The sequence below is a fragment of the Carassius auratus genome, chromosome 4, assembly GCF_003368295.1.
Source record: "Carassius auratus strain Wakin chromosome 4, ASM336829v1, whole genome shotgun sequence".
Lineage (NCBI taxonomy): Eukaryota > Metazoa > Chordata > Actinopteri > Cypriniformes > Cyprinidae > Carassius > Carassius auratus.
Window position 1 is genome coordinate 19431273 of NC_039246.1, and position 17623 is coordinate 19448895.

Genomic DNA, 17623 nt, shown 5'->3' on the forward strand with positions numbered 1-17623 from the left:
AGGGTTTGCAGTTAAACAGCACAGGGTTTTAATGACATAATTAAATAACAGCCTTAATATGGAAATAACATCGCAGCACACCAAAAAATAAAAATAAAAACCTGATCACAGAGAGAAAACACATGAGAGATGGAAAAGACCGAGGACAGCGTGTGTGGTGGTGTAATTGAAGCTCCAATTAAATGTAACGGTATGCATGTGCTAATCATAGCACACCACTCCAGAGACACACACACACACACACACACACCTGTTGAGAGAGAGAGAGAGAGGGGCGACAGAGAGAGTAACATTACATGTATAGACATGAAATCACTCAAAGCACAAAGCAGTGTCCATCTAGGGCCAGATGAGGTTTAGAGGGATTACAGCAGCCGTTTCGGGTCCAGTGGCATTTTAACGGACCGTCTGTTGACATCACGGTGATGCACAATGCCTGGTAACCATGCCAACCTCTGCCGCAGGCCCGGGGTGGGCCGACCCTGGCTGAGGAGTAATGTCAGGAACAAGATGCTCGGATGAAATCTGGCGATGCGGAGACCACCCAGAGATAAACAACGCAGCGTTCATTTTCTGTATGTAGCGTTTCTCATTTAGCAGCGGGTGGAGATCTTTCCTAAAGCTTGTGGAATAAATCAGGCAGCGTAAGGACGCCCGAAAGACACTAACACCCAGACGAGTGTAAAGCTGCATGGCAGCACGGCCTCTTAAGCAGGCTAAAGCTCCAGGACCCAGCTGTCACTCCTGCGCAGTGCAGGGCAGAGCACCATGGCAACACAAAGTGACGAGGCAACGGGACAGAGCTCCGCATTTAAAGAGAAACACACTGCTTTCATTCAGCCGCATGCTGCAGAGGGGAGGGGTCTGCTGCGCGCCACCTGATCTCACAGCTATCAGACGTTTAACAGCTGAGCTTCCTGCGCTCAAACTAATAAGATGTAGGAGAAATTGTATGAATAGGACTGTGCAAGACGTGCTTTGGTGATGCTACAAATACAGAACTGTAAACAAAAAGATTTATTCGCAATGCAATTCAGCATTTTCTAATGGGGACAGAAAAAAAGAGCCTCTCACATTAGCAGACTCTATTCTTTTTCTTTTGAATGGTTTTATATGGAAAATGCTGCTATGTGTACTGCTTTAGGCTAACTGAGACTTACAGTATTGCTTTTGTTTGTTTCTATTTTCCTCTTTTGCAAGTCGCTTTGGATAAAAGCATACGCTAAATGATTAAATGTAAAAATGAATCTCTCTCTCTATAAACACTTGTAATTTTTTCCCCTTATAAAATGCATTCAAAGCGTATAAATCTTTACATTTTCAATTCCTCACACAAAGCAATAAATGCTTCCAGAAGTCATACAGATCCCATTTATGGTGTTTTATAGTACATTTTTGAGCTTGAAAGCTCCAGTCCTCATCCACTTCTACTGTTCAGAAAAGCTACAAAACTTATTTTCTATTGAAAATCACTTTTTCTGTGGATGCAACAGCAGCAGAGCGTGTTTCTGATGAGAAAGAAGCAGATAGATGAGAGAGCGGAAGCGGTTGGCGGAAAAATCTACTGACTACAGATGCGTTTCTCTCTGCTGATGCAACCAGAAAACGAACAGAATCAAACCAAAGGTAGTGATGAGTCAATATGAAAGGCCAATGACAGAAACAGAGAAACTCACTCTGAGCCTGCAGCCATGTCCAGGTACGAGGTGTTGGCCGTGTCCACCCCTACTGGGATGACTACGCTCATGACGTTCTGTGCTGGGAGTCTCTTGTCCTACTGAGTCCAGAGCACAGCAATCCAAAACACTGAGGCATGTCAGCCACAGCACTCATTGCACACATCTAAGTGCATCCACAAGGCCTGCAAAAAGACAAAGAAAGAAAGAGAGAGATATCACTGTTAGTGTTTGACAATCAACTTTACACCAGACACAAGACAGAACACAAACAGAGCTATAAAAACGTGACGGGACACACACAGACAGGGCACATATTACGAAACCTGGGTCATTAAAGCTAGTATTGTAAACAGGATATGACTCCTTTCAAAGAGTAACTATGATTCATAAAACAAATATGAGGCCGTGGTTGGCCCTGAAGGCAAATATAATTTGTGCAGACGTCAACAGAAATACTATATACACTATAAAATAAATTGTTAATGAACATTTTTTATAGATGAACTAATAAAGATCGGTTTGTGCTTCAACACGTTGGTTTGGGTAAAGTTTCCCTAACCCTAAAAGATAAAGAAAAAACATCAGTGTTTGAACATGTCCTTTGTAAGATATGGGAGGGGAAGTGAGAAGATTGTGTGGTAAAACTGCGTCCAATAACAGCGCTCGACCTTTTCAGGAACAACAAACAGGGTGAAGTGTCTCCGCATTGACTCAAGGGGGCGCAGCTACATGCTTGGAATTAAAGAAGGAAGAGAGAGGGAGAGAGAGAGAGAGAGAGAGAGAGAGAGAGAGAGAGAGAGAGAACAACATGGAGGCGGCCTTTTATATTTTCTGCTCTCATCAATAAATGTGCACTCATCTTGAGCGTGCACAGAGACGCGTGGTTGCTGCATTGATGCGAGAGGATTTAATATGTGTGTGAATGGAGGAGGCAAAATCAAAAATGACGGATGGAAAGATTAATGAATAAGCTTTGTATGTGTCGGGTAAATGGAGACGAAGAGAAGCAGCTCTGTGGATAGAGGAGGGAACTGGCATTGACTGACAGCTAAAGACAGCCACGATAGCCAATCGGGGGCTTCCCTTGCAAGTAACGTTTTAATCCTGGTCATAGGGGCTAAATATGTCACACTGACATACTTCCCCTGGAACAACAAACAGTGTGGCGACAAAGGAATTAAAGTGTGTGTGTGTTGTGGTGATAAGTGGGATTAGAGGAGGGGCCAGATGCTGGGACATACAGTCTACAGATGAATCCTGGATTTTGGCAAGGCTGTTCAGCTACAAAACAGAAAACAGGATGGAAGAATACCAGCATTGTGCTAGCGACTTTCCCTTCAATTAAAAAAAAAAAAAAAAAAAACAGCCCATCAATTAAATTTATTAATATACAATATATATATACACATATCTACATTAGGGGTGTGATGGGTGTCTTATACACCTAACGAGCTGACATTAAGCTTAACTTCTTAAAGTGGTAGGACTAATCGGTGTTCCACAGGGGCACATAATCAATCTGTGGGTGCCAGAATACTTGCTGGTTGGTAGGGAATCAAATACTTATTTCACTCACTGAAAAGCAAATTGATTTCCAACCTTTATATAATAAGTATAATCTCTATCCGTTAAAATTAACATTTTTGTGACATGCTTATGTTCACAGAAAGGAAATTCAAATGACAGAAAGCGACATCCTATTTGTTTTCTTTATTTTACAAAAGCACAATGTTTTGTTTTCATTTTAATTGTTCACAAATAAAAGAAGGCCTTTAACAGTGATGCATTATTAATAAGGCAATAAGTGTTATAAAAGATTGAATATAAAAAAATGAGAACGTGCGCATTGAGTTCTGGGAAACTGCTATGTTTATCCACCATACTTGCAGGATAGTTCCCTCATTGAGTTTAGGGCAGTATTTGATTATTTGTTGTGTTTGTGAAAAAATTATAGAAATAGAAAGTCAGATCATCGTTCTGAGAGAAAACTGGACAATGCAATTATAACAATTGCAAATTGTTAATGCAAAAACAATTGCAATGTGGAAAAACACCAAGGGAAGGAGTAATAAATCTTTTAATGTCACGGATTAAACCCACTGACACTAAATCAAAATAATCACATTGCTGCATGTTTTTGAAAGGTTTTTGGTTTAATAGTTAATTGTAAAGCAAATACTATGTGCACATATGCATTTAAGCTCAAAAAGTAAATGAAACGTGTTTATTTACACATTATTACATCATTTTCCTCCCATATAAAGAACACGCTTAATGCACAGAGACAATACACACATCTTACTAATTAAGCAAAATATGTTGCAGAAAAACAGATCAGCCCAAAATATTAACTTCATCCATAAGCGCTTTCTGAATTACAGTTTTCTAAAGAGAGGAAAAAGCTTTAGATTTAGACATGTCGCGTTAATATTCTGGCTCATCTGCATCACTGTCTTAGTACATTAAACCAGAATTTTTATATTTTTTTGCACTGCAGACTGCGGTTTGTATGTGTATTTCATGTCGACGCGGACGAAGTCGCAAAAGTAAAAATGTACAATTACAAATAGTCTATGGCGTAAAGGCTACGCAGAAGGTCCGATGCAGAAGTATAAATCAACCTTAAGGCCTCATGCATGTATGCGCACGAGAGAGAGAGAGAGAGAGAGATAGAGCACGTAAGAGAAAATAGAGAGAGAGAGCGAGCGAGCCCCGGCCGCACGCTCACCATCTTTAAACAACACCAGCGTTGTCTTGCTCTCTCTCCCTCTCGCATATTAATCAATTGACACGATGTGTCGATGTTTAAATCATTTAAAATGAGAATGTAAGTGTGCTCACCCCATTTTTGTAAGAAAAAATTTGATTCGATTTCATATCGCAATATCTATCGCAAAAAAAAATATCGCAATGTCATTTTTTTCCCCAATATCGTGCAGCCCTAATGTGTATGTATGCATGTTTATTTTTAGATTTTTCATATTTATATTCAGTGCACTATTTATAGAGACACTGTATGATTTAATTATATATTTGATATATTATATTTGATATTTAACCATTTCTTATTTAACATCTTTCAAAACTTAATCACTGAATTGTATCTTTTTTACTAAATTATTTATGTCTACATAATTTGTTAAATTGCACTGTATTAAAAATGGAAAAAAAAATTGTATTAAGAATTTTTATAATTTAAATTAAAATAATCTAAAATGACTTAACCATTTACCCGCAAAAGCCAATTTTAACCAACATTTGGTTCATTTTGGACTTTGCATACCAGGAATTATGATGCACATCACTGCAAATAAACAAAACATGAACTTACATGCCTGCACACAACACACACCTTCACCAGCCTTAACATGCCCCTTTAAACACACACATTTACACTTTCCTATGAGGGTGGCACGTCTTCTGCTCACTATATATAAATAAGTTACTATGAAACTGTAATCTGCACATGCGGCATGATGAAGAACAGACTTGCAAACTGTGTGATGTGTGCGAGATATGCTTGTGCCCTATCTATAAAGGCTATAAAGCAGTCCAAAGACTTGCAGAGATGACAGCTGTCAGCTTGGGGGCTAATTAATAGGAATCTGACGACATGCGATTTACTCTGTAGCCATAGGCTACTACGATTCTCCCATTTTTGGCCACGTCAGGTCGCTTTCACAAGCGCAGTGGGTCTGATATATTGGGGATGTTTCGACTGCTGTGAAAAATGAATGGAGTTTCACAGCTCCTGAAAAAGCACAGGAAATAATAGCTCCGTTCCAAATCTACTGAAACGCCTTGCTGTCGTTTGTTTACATGGACGGCTGTCCTCGGAGGCAGTATCCTGACTGAACTGCAACCTAAAAAGTGACTCATTTGGAATAATTTTTGGTAGCACCTTGAGAGTTTTTCCTAAACAAACTCCTAATTTTAATAGTTGGTAAGGTAATAGTTAAGTTAAGGTATGGGGTATGATTAAGGGATCTAACTTTACTGCAAATGTCAAAAAAGAAGAATTATTATTACTACTACTATGATTATACATTTTTCTTACAGAAGAAAAGTAAGATTACAAGGCCAGTATTTATGGCTGTAATGTTAGCGAAACAAAACAAATCTGTGTTAATTAAGCTTTAATATAAAGCTTAAGTGACCGTGCCCTCTTCATGAAGGCATAACAACATTGTGTTGTGTAATAAACCCATTTCCCTTAGAAAGCATACAGTGGTCTCTTTCCGGCTTTCACACAACAATTCTGTTCTTCTTGGCCTCAGTAGGACAATCCTGCCGTCACTGCTCAGGAATGCACGCATGCACACTGCCTCTCCGTGTACACACACACACAGCAAAAATCCCCCTCCTCAAATGTAAAGGGAGGTTGTGGAAAAATCCAGTACAGTAGAGCATTCCTGGCTAAATCCGAGCATTCAGGCTCCCTCCGACACGCCCATTTCCTTTAGTAGAACACAGCCAGAGAGAGAGGGAGAAGAAAGAAAGAAAAGCGCTTCCCTGCCCTACCCGGATTTCTTTCCCTCCCCTCTGCACTTCCTAAATAAACCCCTGAAACTCGGAGGGGAAGGGAGGGGTGGACGGGGAGTTGGCTGCCGAATACGAGCCCAATTAAATGGTCATGAGGAGAGAGAAGCCATTTAAAGAGCCTATGAAAAGATAAGCAGCCTTCGAAACTAAAATATATAAAACACTCGTAATGTTATGCAACACATCGTGTAATATTTCTTTTCTCTGTCCTGTCTTTCCAGTGGAACGATCCATCTAAGGCTGGGAATTCTGGCGCAGAAGCCACCAGCTGAATCCGACTGTTTTTCCTCCTCTCTGTACGGACACAATGTGGTACGGGAAGCTCCTCCCTCGCTACATCGGGGAGGGAAACCCATAGCCTCCCGTAGGAGTGTCAACACATGTTTCTCCCCGCTTCTCCCTCGCTCTCTCCCACAGTTGTTTTTTCCTGGTTCGCGTGGTCTGGTTTCCAGCGGGGAGAGATGGAAATCGAGGCGGCTTCCAAACGCCATCCCCGGCGATGTGACTTCACACACCGTTCTCGCAGACTGAGTCATCACAGCCTACGCTACATAGAGGCTTCACACAACCACGTGCCTCAAAAACACACGCCGACAGCTTTTCCTGACTGTCATTGATAAAGATGCATGAGGTACGAGGTCGTGTCACCTCGTTAGACAAATCCGCCACAATCGGGGCACAATCACGGCCAGCTCTAGCCGCTGAATAGAATAGAGAGATGCCTACTTGAATACAATATTTTATTAGTGATGTTTACTACATCAAACCAACCATGCTAAATGTCATTGCTGCAGATAACTGGATGATAATAAAACGGGTGAAAATTTCACAGGTCCCACGTCCAGAGAACATAATTTCATAGAGACCTCAGGGTGGGCACTTTTGACTTTGGGCAGTAAGCAAGAACACTTCTTGTGCATGTATTTTCTCTCAGCCTTTTGAACATACGTTAATGCCAAGTGACTGACCACAGTGCACCTCCACCACGGTCAGAAAGGAGGCACTTGACATTCTTAAATTAGATAAGGATGACTGTTGACAAACAAAATCAACGATGAATATCCCCCATCTAGAAAAGTGTGTTTTATTTAGAGTTAAAGAAAAAAACGATTTTTATATTTTCTTAAAGAAAAACCGAAATATTATTGCTAAGGCTGGGCGATATGGCCCAAAACCTTTCACAATTTATCTCATATCAGCGTGAATCGATTAATTATCATGATAACTGTCAAATCTTTATTTATTTCAAGTTTAAAGCCGGATGTTTGCTCTATATAGAAAGCTGTAGAAACCAGACCAGTTAATTTTCCTCGACATAAATCTTAATAGAAAAATGTAGTCTATCTTATTATGATCTTGTTTTCAAATCAGAAAACTGGTTTGTGTTGCTTGATACTATTAATAATAATAGTATCACTTTTCAATTTTTGATTTTTACTCTCTCTTAGAAATGCACATTTGATAGTAGTTGTAGCTTGAGTTAAGGATGCAGATGCAAATTTTGGTTCATTATCAAAACCAATAATATCGTTTTTATATGGTAAGGTTTTTTTTCTGTCTTCCATAGTAGCATACATCAGTTAAACACTAATAATCAGTTAAAATACTAAAACCATAAGGCAAACAAAGACAAATTTCCTTTCTCATATTGGAAGCAGTTTTGGAGTATCATAGTGTAACGTATACGTATGGACGTGCAGGGGTCAAATCAGTCCATAATGCCATGGGCGAGAAGGACAGTCGGGACCACTCAGACTTCACGATGGCACAGCTGCATGATCGATTTCACGCCTGGCTCACACCATTACATCACAAACACCCCACGATAACATTCACACATTTAGATGTGTAGGATGAGGGGATGTCTGCTCTATGGGACACCTGTCATGTAGGCAGGGCCCGCTGAGAGAGCTCGGTTACAGCCAGCAAACAAAAACAGGTTACCTGAGCCCATAGCTCCTCCCTTCACATCTCTCACGTGACCTCACGGCACCAACAGGCCTCCCGGTGGAACCAGCTACCTGCATATGTGCCAAACCACACCTCAGCTCCACAAATATCAAAACATGCTATCTTTTACGTTTAGGAGTCGAGCAAACAGGCTTTTTAGAGTGTGTTTTGTCAGGTTTTTATCAAGTGTGTGTGTGTGTGTGTGCCCCGGTGTGCGCAATGCGAGGATAAGATGCGTCACCTGAGACTGCGATTGTGAGCCTCCTGCCTTTCTCTCTCTCTTTAAAACCTCCATCTCTCCTGAGGGGGGGTACTTTACTTCTCCAACACAGACAACAAACAGACACTGCCCCTGGGCTCACACACACAGCGTCAAATCACCTTTGCGCAGGGAGGCTAGAATGCAAGTGTGACATGTCAACCTGACAAAGAAGAATACAGGATGGTGAATGCAGCTGCTGGAGAGCGGTTTATGCTGATCGGAATTGCACGTTTTAATCTTGCAGATCAATATTATTTACTAAAGTAATAGCTTTATTACGCCCTAGTACAATAAAAATCTTCACTTCTTATATCAGTTGTCACACACAACCTTCACCTTTCCATGCATCCCAGTCTTAAAAAAAGACAGGCTATGCAAAACAAGACACCGGGGAGTGCTCATTCTGAACTCTTCAAGTTCATCCACCATGTTTCCATCAGATGAGACGACAGTGTAGTTCAAATGTGCTAGGTTTATTATTTAAAAACAAACCAGGTTTGCTTCATTCTCCGCGTGGATCACTTCCCTCGAGTGTCGCTGTCGGAGATGTGAGCTGTGTGTTGATGTGCGTAGGCTGATGTTGCATCCTCTTTGCATGGCTTCTTTGTGATGTCACACCACTACATGCCAACGATTGGACCTCCATCTACAGGAAACGCCTGTCAGAAAGCCACAGCCTGCACTGTACACGGTCTGCTCCTCTCGTTATCTGCAGGCAAGCACAGGCGCCAGCTTTTCCATGCAGACAAAAAAAAAATACTGTATTTGTGGAGCAAATCAGCATTTAAACAATAGATGGCAAATCCGTTCTTAATGGGCATCTTGAATGTCAGCCATGGTGCTGTCCTGAAGAAGAAGAAAAAAAGGTCCAAAGCATGTGTTTGGCAAGTCTCTCAGACCATCATCTCACCAGTGGCTGCCAAAGTTTGCACCACAGAGGCCGGTCTCACAGTTTGGCTAAGGGAAAAAAAAATGTAGCACATACTGGCTTCAACAAGAAATATGCAGAAATTGGCATTTCCAGAAAGCTGTCGGAGCAACACCTTGGTTTAGATTACGGAAAGCCTTTCTAAACACAATCAAATTCCTATTAATGAAAACACATAAACTTTCCACAGTCATGCATCTGCTTTGGCCAGTGGATGAGAGGTGAAAGGAGAGCTTGGGGTTTGGGGAGGGGGTCTTTGTCAATGTCAAAGGAGAAACAATCGAGTCACAGCTGTTATCTCACAGCTTGTCCCTATAAAGCCCCTTTCACACTGCCATTCCGGCAAATACAGGGGTAAAGTGTTCCTGTAATTGTTCCCTGGTCGCTAGATTTGGCACTTTCACACTGCCAGTGATAACCCGGTATATGTGCGTGCTTTCACACACAACCCTTGAAGATCCCGTAACGACACGTGACAAGCAAACGATCTCGGCGTCAGCGCGGAAAGTGAGGAACTAACTGATATCTGCTTCATTACAGTTTGCACATATGTTTTCGTCGCGAATGTTGATCTTCCTTCAAAACAGCCGGTAAAAGAGTCGCGCGATAACGCGCGTCATCACTTCGATACGGAATTAGATCTGGCTTTTGTTCACACAGCGCTCGTTCCAGATCGATTACCGCAATGTTACTAGGTCCCTGACCCGGGTTCAATTCGGTAATCAATCCCGGGACGTGGTTGCTTTCACACAGAAGGCAACCAGGCAATGTTACGGGAATATTGCGGGTCCGACGTGCAGTGTGAAAGGGGCTTAAGCCATTTCACCTGCCCCCAAAAGCTACAACAACATTTGCATCAGGCTGAGGGATAGAAAGCGGACCCATTAAGAGTGATAAAACTCAAACATCAGCATTCATATGCCGCGTGATGGCTTGACCCGCTGGATAACCGAAGCCCCCGATGATGTGCCATCAGTTCACGCATGAGCAGTCACTCGCCTGCTTCCCATGCAAGATCAAGATTACATTTTTGCAGCATCATTGTCTATTCATTAGGCATTAGGGCCCATGTTTACCCCATCAAACTGCTCTGATGAATAACCACATTCTTCTGGACCTGTAAGCTCCCTGCTGACCAGAGGGAGGGAGCAGTAATCATGAGAGAAATATGACACAGCCGTGTGGGTTTCGCTCTTTTCTATACTGCAGTAAACTCTATGGCATCCTCAAATAAAGTTGTACTTCTCAGAGTGGCTGTTAAACCAAAACTCTTTTTTTCAGAGTAGTTTTAAGAAGTAGATGGTTGTGCATGAGCTCGAGAAACAACTAATTTCCTGTTAAATCGTTAGGTGAGGCAAGGCACAAATCTAGGTTTCTGGTACAACACAAACCTCCCTTTCATAGTCACAAATTTCCAGTAAGGTAAACTAAGTCACAAAAGAATTTCCTAAGGGTGGGTGGTTTGACGAAATGCATATTTCGCAACACGAGTCATTTTACTTCATAGTGAAGTTAATTTGGTTATTTTTATTTCATCTTTATTACATACTAGAACAAAGACGCAAATAACAATAGGAGGAACAATATAAGAAAGAAAACTGAAAAAAAAAACAGTACAGGTAAAGTAGATCTATTTAACAGCATCATGTAAGAAGAACTACGGAATCAAATCAAACATAAATAATTTAAAAAAATCACTGCAGTCTTCACTCTGTTTTTTTTTTTTTTGTTAAATGAAGACATTGGAATAATCGTCTCAGTTTATTTGAATGTTTGTCTGAGTTTGTTCCGTTTGTGGTTCGATTTCCTCGTGATTTGTGAAAGCAATGAGGTCCTGGTATGCTTTGTATGGACCAGCATAACAGTAATGATTGAGGTTGAACTAAGTGGTTTAGTACTAGAATATTTTTTATAATTATTAATTATTATTATCATCATCCACTTCATCTTCAAACATTTCCATTTCACTGCTGCACAGAAAGCCACAGTCTGTGTTCTTATGAAGTCGTGGTGTGAACAAGAAAGGGTCTGAGATCACTTGAGTGCTGAAGAGGACCAAGAAAAGGTTCGCTTTTGAGTCCACTATATAGTGAACACCAAAAGGACTGAGGTCACTTTTGGATGGTTCCCCTTAAGTGATCTGGGTTTGGTTCCTTTAAAATGAACTAAGGTAATATGTGAAAACACCCTAAATACACTTTACCTGGCAAAGACAACAACTACCTTCTAATACAATATGAATACTACTACTATATTGTTGAACGCTGTAAAGACAGCAACAACAGAACGTTACTGGTGGTTGCTTCACGAATGAGATGAGATTTGAGTTGTGGTGTATACTTTTATCAGTAACACACTCATATGGTTGGGTTTATGTGCTAAAGCGTTCAATGGACGCAGGTTATACTCATATTTGGTGAAACACAGCCCTGTGTTGTCCTGGTGTGTGTGTTGGCGCTGCAGTGTGTGAGAGCTGATCGAGGGGTGTGGAGGCTTTCATTACCACAACATCAACTCATCCGCCATTTTCACTAAGTCCCTGAGAGGAAATACTGCGCTCGAAGACTCGCTGACATTTGCCAGAAAGCGGCCAAGATAACAAGAAACCCGCCTTTTCACATAAGCTTAAGTATCTATTTGTCAAATGCGCTGTTTTTGTGCTGGAACAAAGTGTTTGCGTCGTTTCTGCGTAGCTGGCGATTGAGACTGACGACGACTAGCCAAATCTCAGCTCAGCTCACCTCACGATGCACACGATCATTTGAGGGGGAAAGTGCGATTTAACGTCGACTTCTTGGGGTTTAAAATCACTGAATGATCTGTTAAGATAAACTAACAGCGCCGGGTCGACTAAACGTTGAGTTAATTCAACAACATCCTCACAAACAGCTAGTCGGTGAAGCTAACTTGCTTAGCTTGCTATGCTAATGCGCATCGACATGACACGCTGGGTCGTTTAAATACCTTACACGGAGGCATATATTAAATTTCCAGTAATTAATATCGAACATAAATCGTTCAAAGCCTACAAACGCGTCGAAAGACGGTTTATTGACTATAAACTGCGTAACTGCGCAGCTCGAGGGTAAAGCAGCGCGGTTCTGGTCCACTTTGAGGAGAAGCTGAAGCAGATCTGACATGAACCGAACCACTCCTCCCCCCACGCCTGCAGCACTCATTATCAACACACAAAACACACTAAACAAGCGCTCGTTTTCGGTCCTCTACGCTAAATCTACACAATATCATGCGAAGCCGTGTTAAATCAGTCCTATTCTCTGCAGCGATTAGAGCAAGTTCAAAAACACAAGACTAAAATCAGCTCGTATGTATAGAGGCTCTTCCTCCTCTGAATCAATGTCAGTCGATAGACTTTAACGTGTGTTTGTGGGCTAGGCATGGATGGGCTAAGAGTGGACCTAGTTAGCCGGAGTTGAGAAGTGTAAACAAAAGCCCTGTTGTTGCAGGCTCTGTCAGAGCACAACGTGCCATTTTAAACATCTCACACCTCTCGTTCTCTAAAAATGCACACCAAAACACGTGTAAATAGATGTAAACATGTGCATATCTCCATCAAGCTTGTGTAGATGAGTGGCGGAAGCAGCGTATCGCTGGACGTGACCACAACCCACAGCCAAAATGGAAACACACTCTTGAGCAGTTTTTGTTGCACATCCCAGCCTGTGAAGAGATTACTGAAGTCTCGAGCGGTTTCTTTCTCGCTCGGTTGGCTAACCTGCTAGCATTTCTCCAGTGACTGCTGGTGTAACGTTAGCTAGCAGCTTTCCAACAACGACGACGGGTTTCTTCCGCCGCTCTCGTCTCGTGTGCAGCTTATTTGGTCGCTCCCACAATAAAACAGCGTTACAATTTGAGATCTCTCCTTTTGTGAGGCATTTAAGGTGGGTGTGATCTAGCTAGCCACTTTAGCTGCTAAATTAAGTCATAACACACACTGCTCGGACTGTCCTCTTTACATCAAGCCAGTGGGATTTATACCTCAAAAGAAGGGGGTGACAAATGCACAGCAGCGTTGTAATTACATCTGATTGTTAACAAACTAATGACCCAAGCTCACAGTTTCAGCATCTACACAAGGATGGGACCCTCTTCAGCAAGTCACTTAGCCACTAGCATCAAACACTCGTCTCTAATAAACAAACAGATAGCTGTGAGATCACGCCAGGTACTTACCGTTGATGTCCACGGTGATAACTGTGGATAGAGACACTGGGGACTCGGGTGAGACCCCGCCGCCTGATCTAACAGTTACCACACAACCAAAACAATACTTCGCTCTCCACTGCGGATGTGTAACAGAGCTTTACAAATCGCGCTGTTTCGCACTTGTATTTCGCTTCGTGGTGCTCTAATCCAAACGCACTGTTGGAGACTGTTAAACCCCGACAATTTTGTCCATATCTATGCCGACAGTTAGAAACTAGATCCCTTCAATCCTGTCTCTTTTCCCTGTGCAAAAATGGCGGCCCTGGCAGAAGTGCCGTGGCTCCGCCTCCCTCCGCTCGCCCCCGACTCTCTGTCAGTGCGCGCTCCGCCTCTGATGCGAGGGGTTTCCCGTGCACGAGCTCAGGGGCAGAGGAGGGAGAGTTCATCCGCGGCGAGCGTCATAATATTACAGTCCAAACACAGGAGTCTGACTGCAGCTCGCTGTGGAGAAATGGGACCTGGCTGTCCAGTTCTTAAAATTTAGATGAATAACGCATCTGAAAACTAAATAAATAAGCTTTCCATTGATGGGAAAGCTTCCTTCGTTGGGACATGACTTGTGGGGACACGGCGTTGTTTATTACAGGATTTTTAACCGTAGTGTCTTTAATGTAACGTCACATATTGTAATGAAATAGTTTGTTGCAATCATTATCATTGTAAAAAATAGTATTTAAGTCAACATGTGTGTAAATAAAAAGATCGTTATATCGTTCATTTGACTCATTGAAAGTATGTGACCCGGGACCATAAAACCCGACCAAAAATAAATAAATAAAATAAAAATCATCTGAAAGCTGAATAAAAAACAAACCTTTCTATAGATGTAGGGTTTGTATATAATATATCAGTCTGTGTGTAATGAATGAATATAATATACAAATTTCTCTTTTTGAATGGAATTAGTGAAATAAATAAACTTTTTGATGATATTCTAATTCTATGACCAGCACCTGTACATTATTATCAAATGATCCCAAAGTTGGTCTGAATTCCTAAACCTAAGAGCAAGGAATAATAAAAGTGTTACAATATAGTTTGTGTCTACCATTACGAATAAAAGTTTGGTAAAAATAATAATAATAAATAATAATTATGCCAAGACCTTGTGTTTTGCTTCAATATCTGGGTGTTTTGGAATGATTAAGGAAATCTTGTTTTTTTTTTTGTATCTGCATGTGTACTTGGTAAAACATTTTTTTTAAAGGTTGATGTGGAAGTCTTATTTTTAGCCTGTGAATGTTTCCTTTTTTTATCCCTTACCCCATTATAAGTATCCAAATGTATGTCAAAACATGAAATAATAAGAAACGATAACTGAGTGAAAACAAAGCAGAAGGCAGCCTACACAAGTCTTTGTGAGGCCCAAAACTGTAAATGATAGCAAATCTGTTATGTAACCCTTTATACAAGTGCAGATTTATATATATTTGATAACTGGAGTTGCATGACCATAAGTATAAACAAAAACATCTGCAGAGTGTAATAAAAATATAATATTAACGTAGAAATCTACTCTTTTTCTTGGCTATTTTTGTTGTAATTTCCTTTTTTCACCATTTTGTGAGATCTTTTGAAAGCCAGTCTCTCAAGTTCATGGTGATACAATGCATATATACACACTTTATATGTGTATATACAAATCATATACATTGCTATTATATTGTTGCATGGTCTCCAAATGTTGCTCTTCAGCAGACGTATTCATACAACACCCGCCCCCTCCCCCCACTGAACTTGAGCGAAACCGCATCCTCCTGCGCATGCGCAGTCTGTGCTATAAAACCCACCACTAGCAGTTGAAGAGCTATGCAGCGCAGAGTGGAGATTAAACACAGCAAGATAAAACAGAAAACTGCGATGTGACGCGCCGATCGTCGAATTTGTACAATTGAAAGGAAAACGAAATCAAAGAGATAATTAAATCGAGCTGTTGTATCGCACAGGATTGCTTACTACGCCAGTCAAATCATCTTCAGGTTTTAACTCAAGGAACGTTTGAGATTATAGATGGACATAAAGACGGGCAACATTTCAACCAGTTCTGGAGCTAGGGTATTATTTCAGTGTCAATAGAGTTCATTTTGTTACGCTTTCAAAATGGCGATTTTCTCCGTTCGCCCCCTCCCTGAATAGAATGAGCGACATTGCCCTTGACCAATAATACGCATATTGTCCTGTTTCCTCGGCGCTGATTGGCTACAGATGACATCATCTGAATTCCACTTCTGGGCGGGCTCTGAGCTGCGAGGGGAGAGCGGCGCAACCGGAGAGCCGAGAGTATACGAGAGTATTTTTTTGTGTTTGTGGAAGACAGTAGGGCGTCATTAACGCACTCTCATTAACCTTTTCATTTACTTGAATCTCAACGGATCTCTGAAACACGACGTTTTAGAAGAGCCCTTTGATGGAGTTGCTTTACATATAAAAGTAGCTCGTGTCGCGTCACAAATATCGCAAGAAGATGGCGTCAGTGCTCCGCGCGGCACAAAGCGCACGCAGGGCGGGGTCACGGGCTTTCCAGAAAATACCATCGCCGGAAACCGGATTAAGCTCCGTAAGAAGAGTAACGTTGCATCACCAGCCGTGTGTTTTAAAATGCACGCCGTCGACTAAAAATCTCAATGAGCTTTTGTAGCCTCAAACATGGGAATACGAAAGCAGTGTTTTGGACGTTCGCTCAGAAGGACCGATTATATACGATTCAGTTGTTATTTTTCTTCTGCGTCATGACGTATTTACGTCATTTGCCATAACAGCATGATGTGACAAAATACGAGTTTAATCCATAGACTGTATAAAAACAGATTTAATCTAAATCAAGACACCACAAAGGCATATGTGGCACATATATACAAAAGCATATTACAGGATTATCTTATGAAGAGTAATGTTTTAAACTTTCGTGTGATTTGTAATGTCAAATAATGTGATACAATCATTATCAGTTACATATGCGTATTAATAAACCTGTTATGCAATAAAGTATTTTGAAACCATTTCATTTATATATTTCCATGTGTGTTTTGGTATTTTTTTTAATGGTCAAGCTTCTGTTATGAGAGCTGTTCTGAAGAAGTCGTGTATGACGTCACAGTAACCGCCGCATCCGAGCGGAAACAGAAGAAGCACATTTCCTGTTTCGGCGGCGATCAGAAATCACCTTCGTTGCGCGAGGCCATAATGCCTGAAGTGGTCAGTTAGTTGCACTCGTTAAAACGGACGTTAGGTGCCGTGGTGGCTTTAAGCGGCACTATCTGTTCGTGTTTGTGATTGATGTATTTCAGAGCCGCCATGTTGTCACTCCACGAGCTGCTCTGAGAGGAGGAGGAGGATGAAGATGGTGATGATTAATGGCGAGCTATAGGTGTTTTGTACTATTCCTTTAAGATCGAAATGTCGGTTTTTAAAATTTAATTCCCAAGCAATTTCGCTACTAACATTGTATGTTAGTGTAACAGTATGAGCACCACACTCACTAATATATTCATACTCGATAACCCCCCCCCCCCCCCCCCCCTCCCCCCGATCAAAAATACATCAGTGTCTCTTTATAAAAAGATTTAAATGTCACAATTGAACTATGGCTTAATCCTGTGAAACCAGGCCATACAAATTATATTTTCTTGCATGATAATTCTTGGAGTCATAAAGACTGAGTAATCGAGATAACATGAAGAAAATTTTGACATTTATTGCTCTTTGAGCAAATAAAATACTGTTTCTCATATAATGATCACTGGTCTCCTGTATCCTGTCTTCATAGCCTACATTAGTACATTTTTCTAATCGTTTCTTCGTGTAATGCATAAGCACAGTCACAAGCAGAATCTCGTTTCTTGACTAACTTGCCCCACAGTGGATTTTAACAAAGGGAAAGAAACAATAACTATAATTAAAATACATTTTTACACATTTATAAACTCAATAAAGACATAAATGACCAAATTAAGCGCGTAATTTACATTAAATTGATTCGGTATTATTAACAATCCCTAACTGATGTTGTTGCAGTATTTACTCGGCGGGTATTTG

General features: G+C 41.1%; 1 protein-coding gene across 6 annotated transcripts in view; it reads right to left on the reverse strand.

Moving 5' to 3' along the window:
- Nucleotides 1-14350, reverse strand: part of LOC113061806 (inactive histone-lysine N-methyltransferase 2E-like) — a 33272-nt gene extending 18922 nt beyond the window's left edge. For 3 of the 6 annotated variants that reach the window (XM_026231281.1, XM_026231274.1, XM_026231252.1), the window contains exons 1-2: nt 13556-14349; nt 1677-1861 (exon numbers count right to left, since the gene is read on the reverse strand). In XM_026231281.1, the coding sequence (XP_026087066.1) occupies nt 1677-1747 (71 nt within the window). In that variant the 5' untranslated portion in view covers nt 1748-1861; nt 13556-14349. Of the gene's footprint in view, nt 1-1676; nt 1862-8925; nt 9730-13555 lie in introns of those variants that run through there. The other 3 variants (XM_026231266.1, XM_026231257.1, XM_026231255.1) reach the window with 3 other exon arrangements.
- Between the last annotated feature and the right edge of the window lie 3273 nt (nt 14351-17623).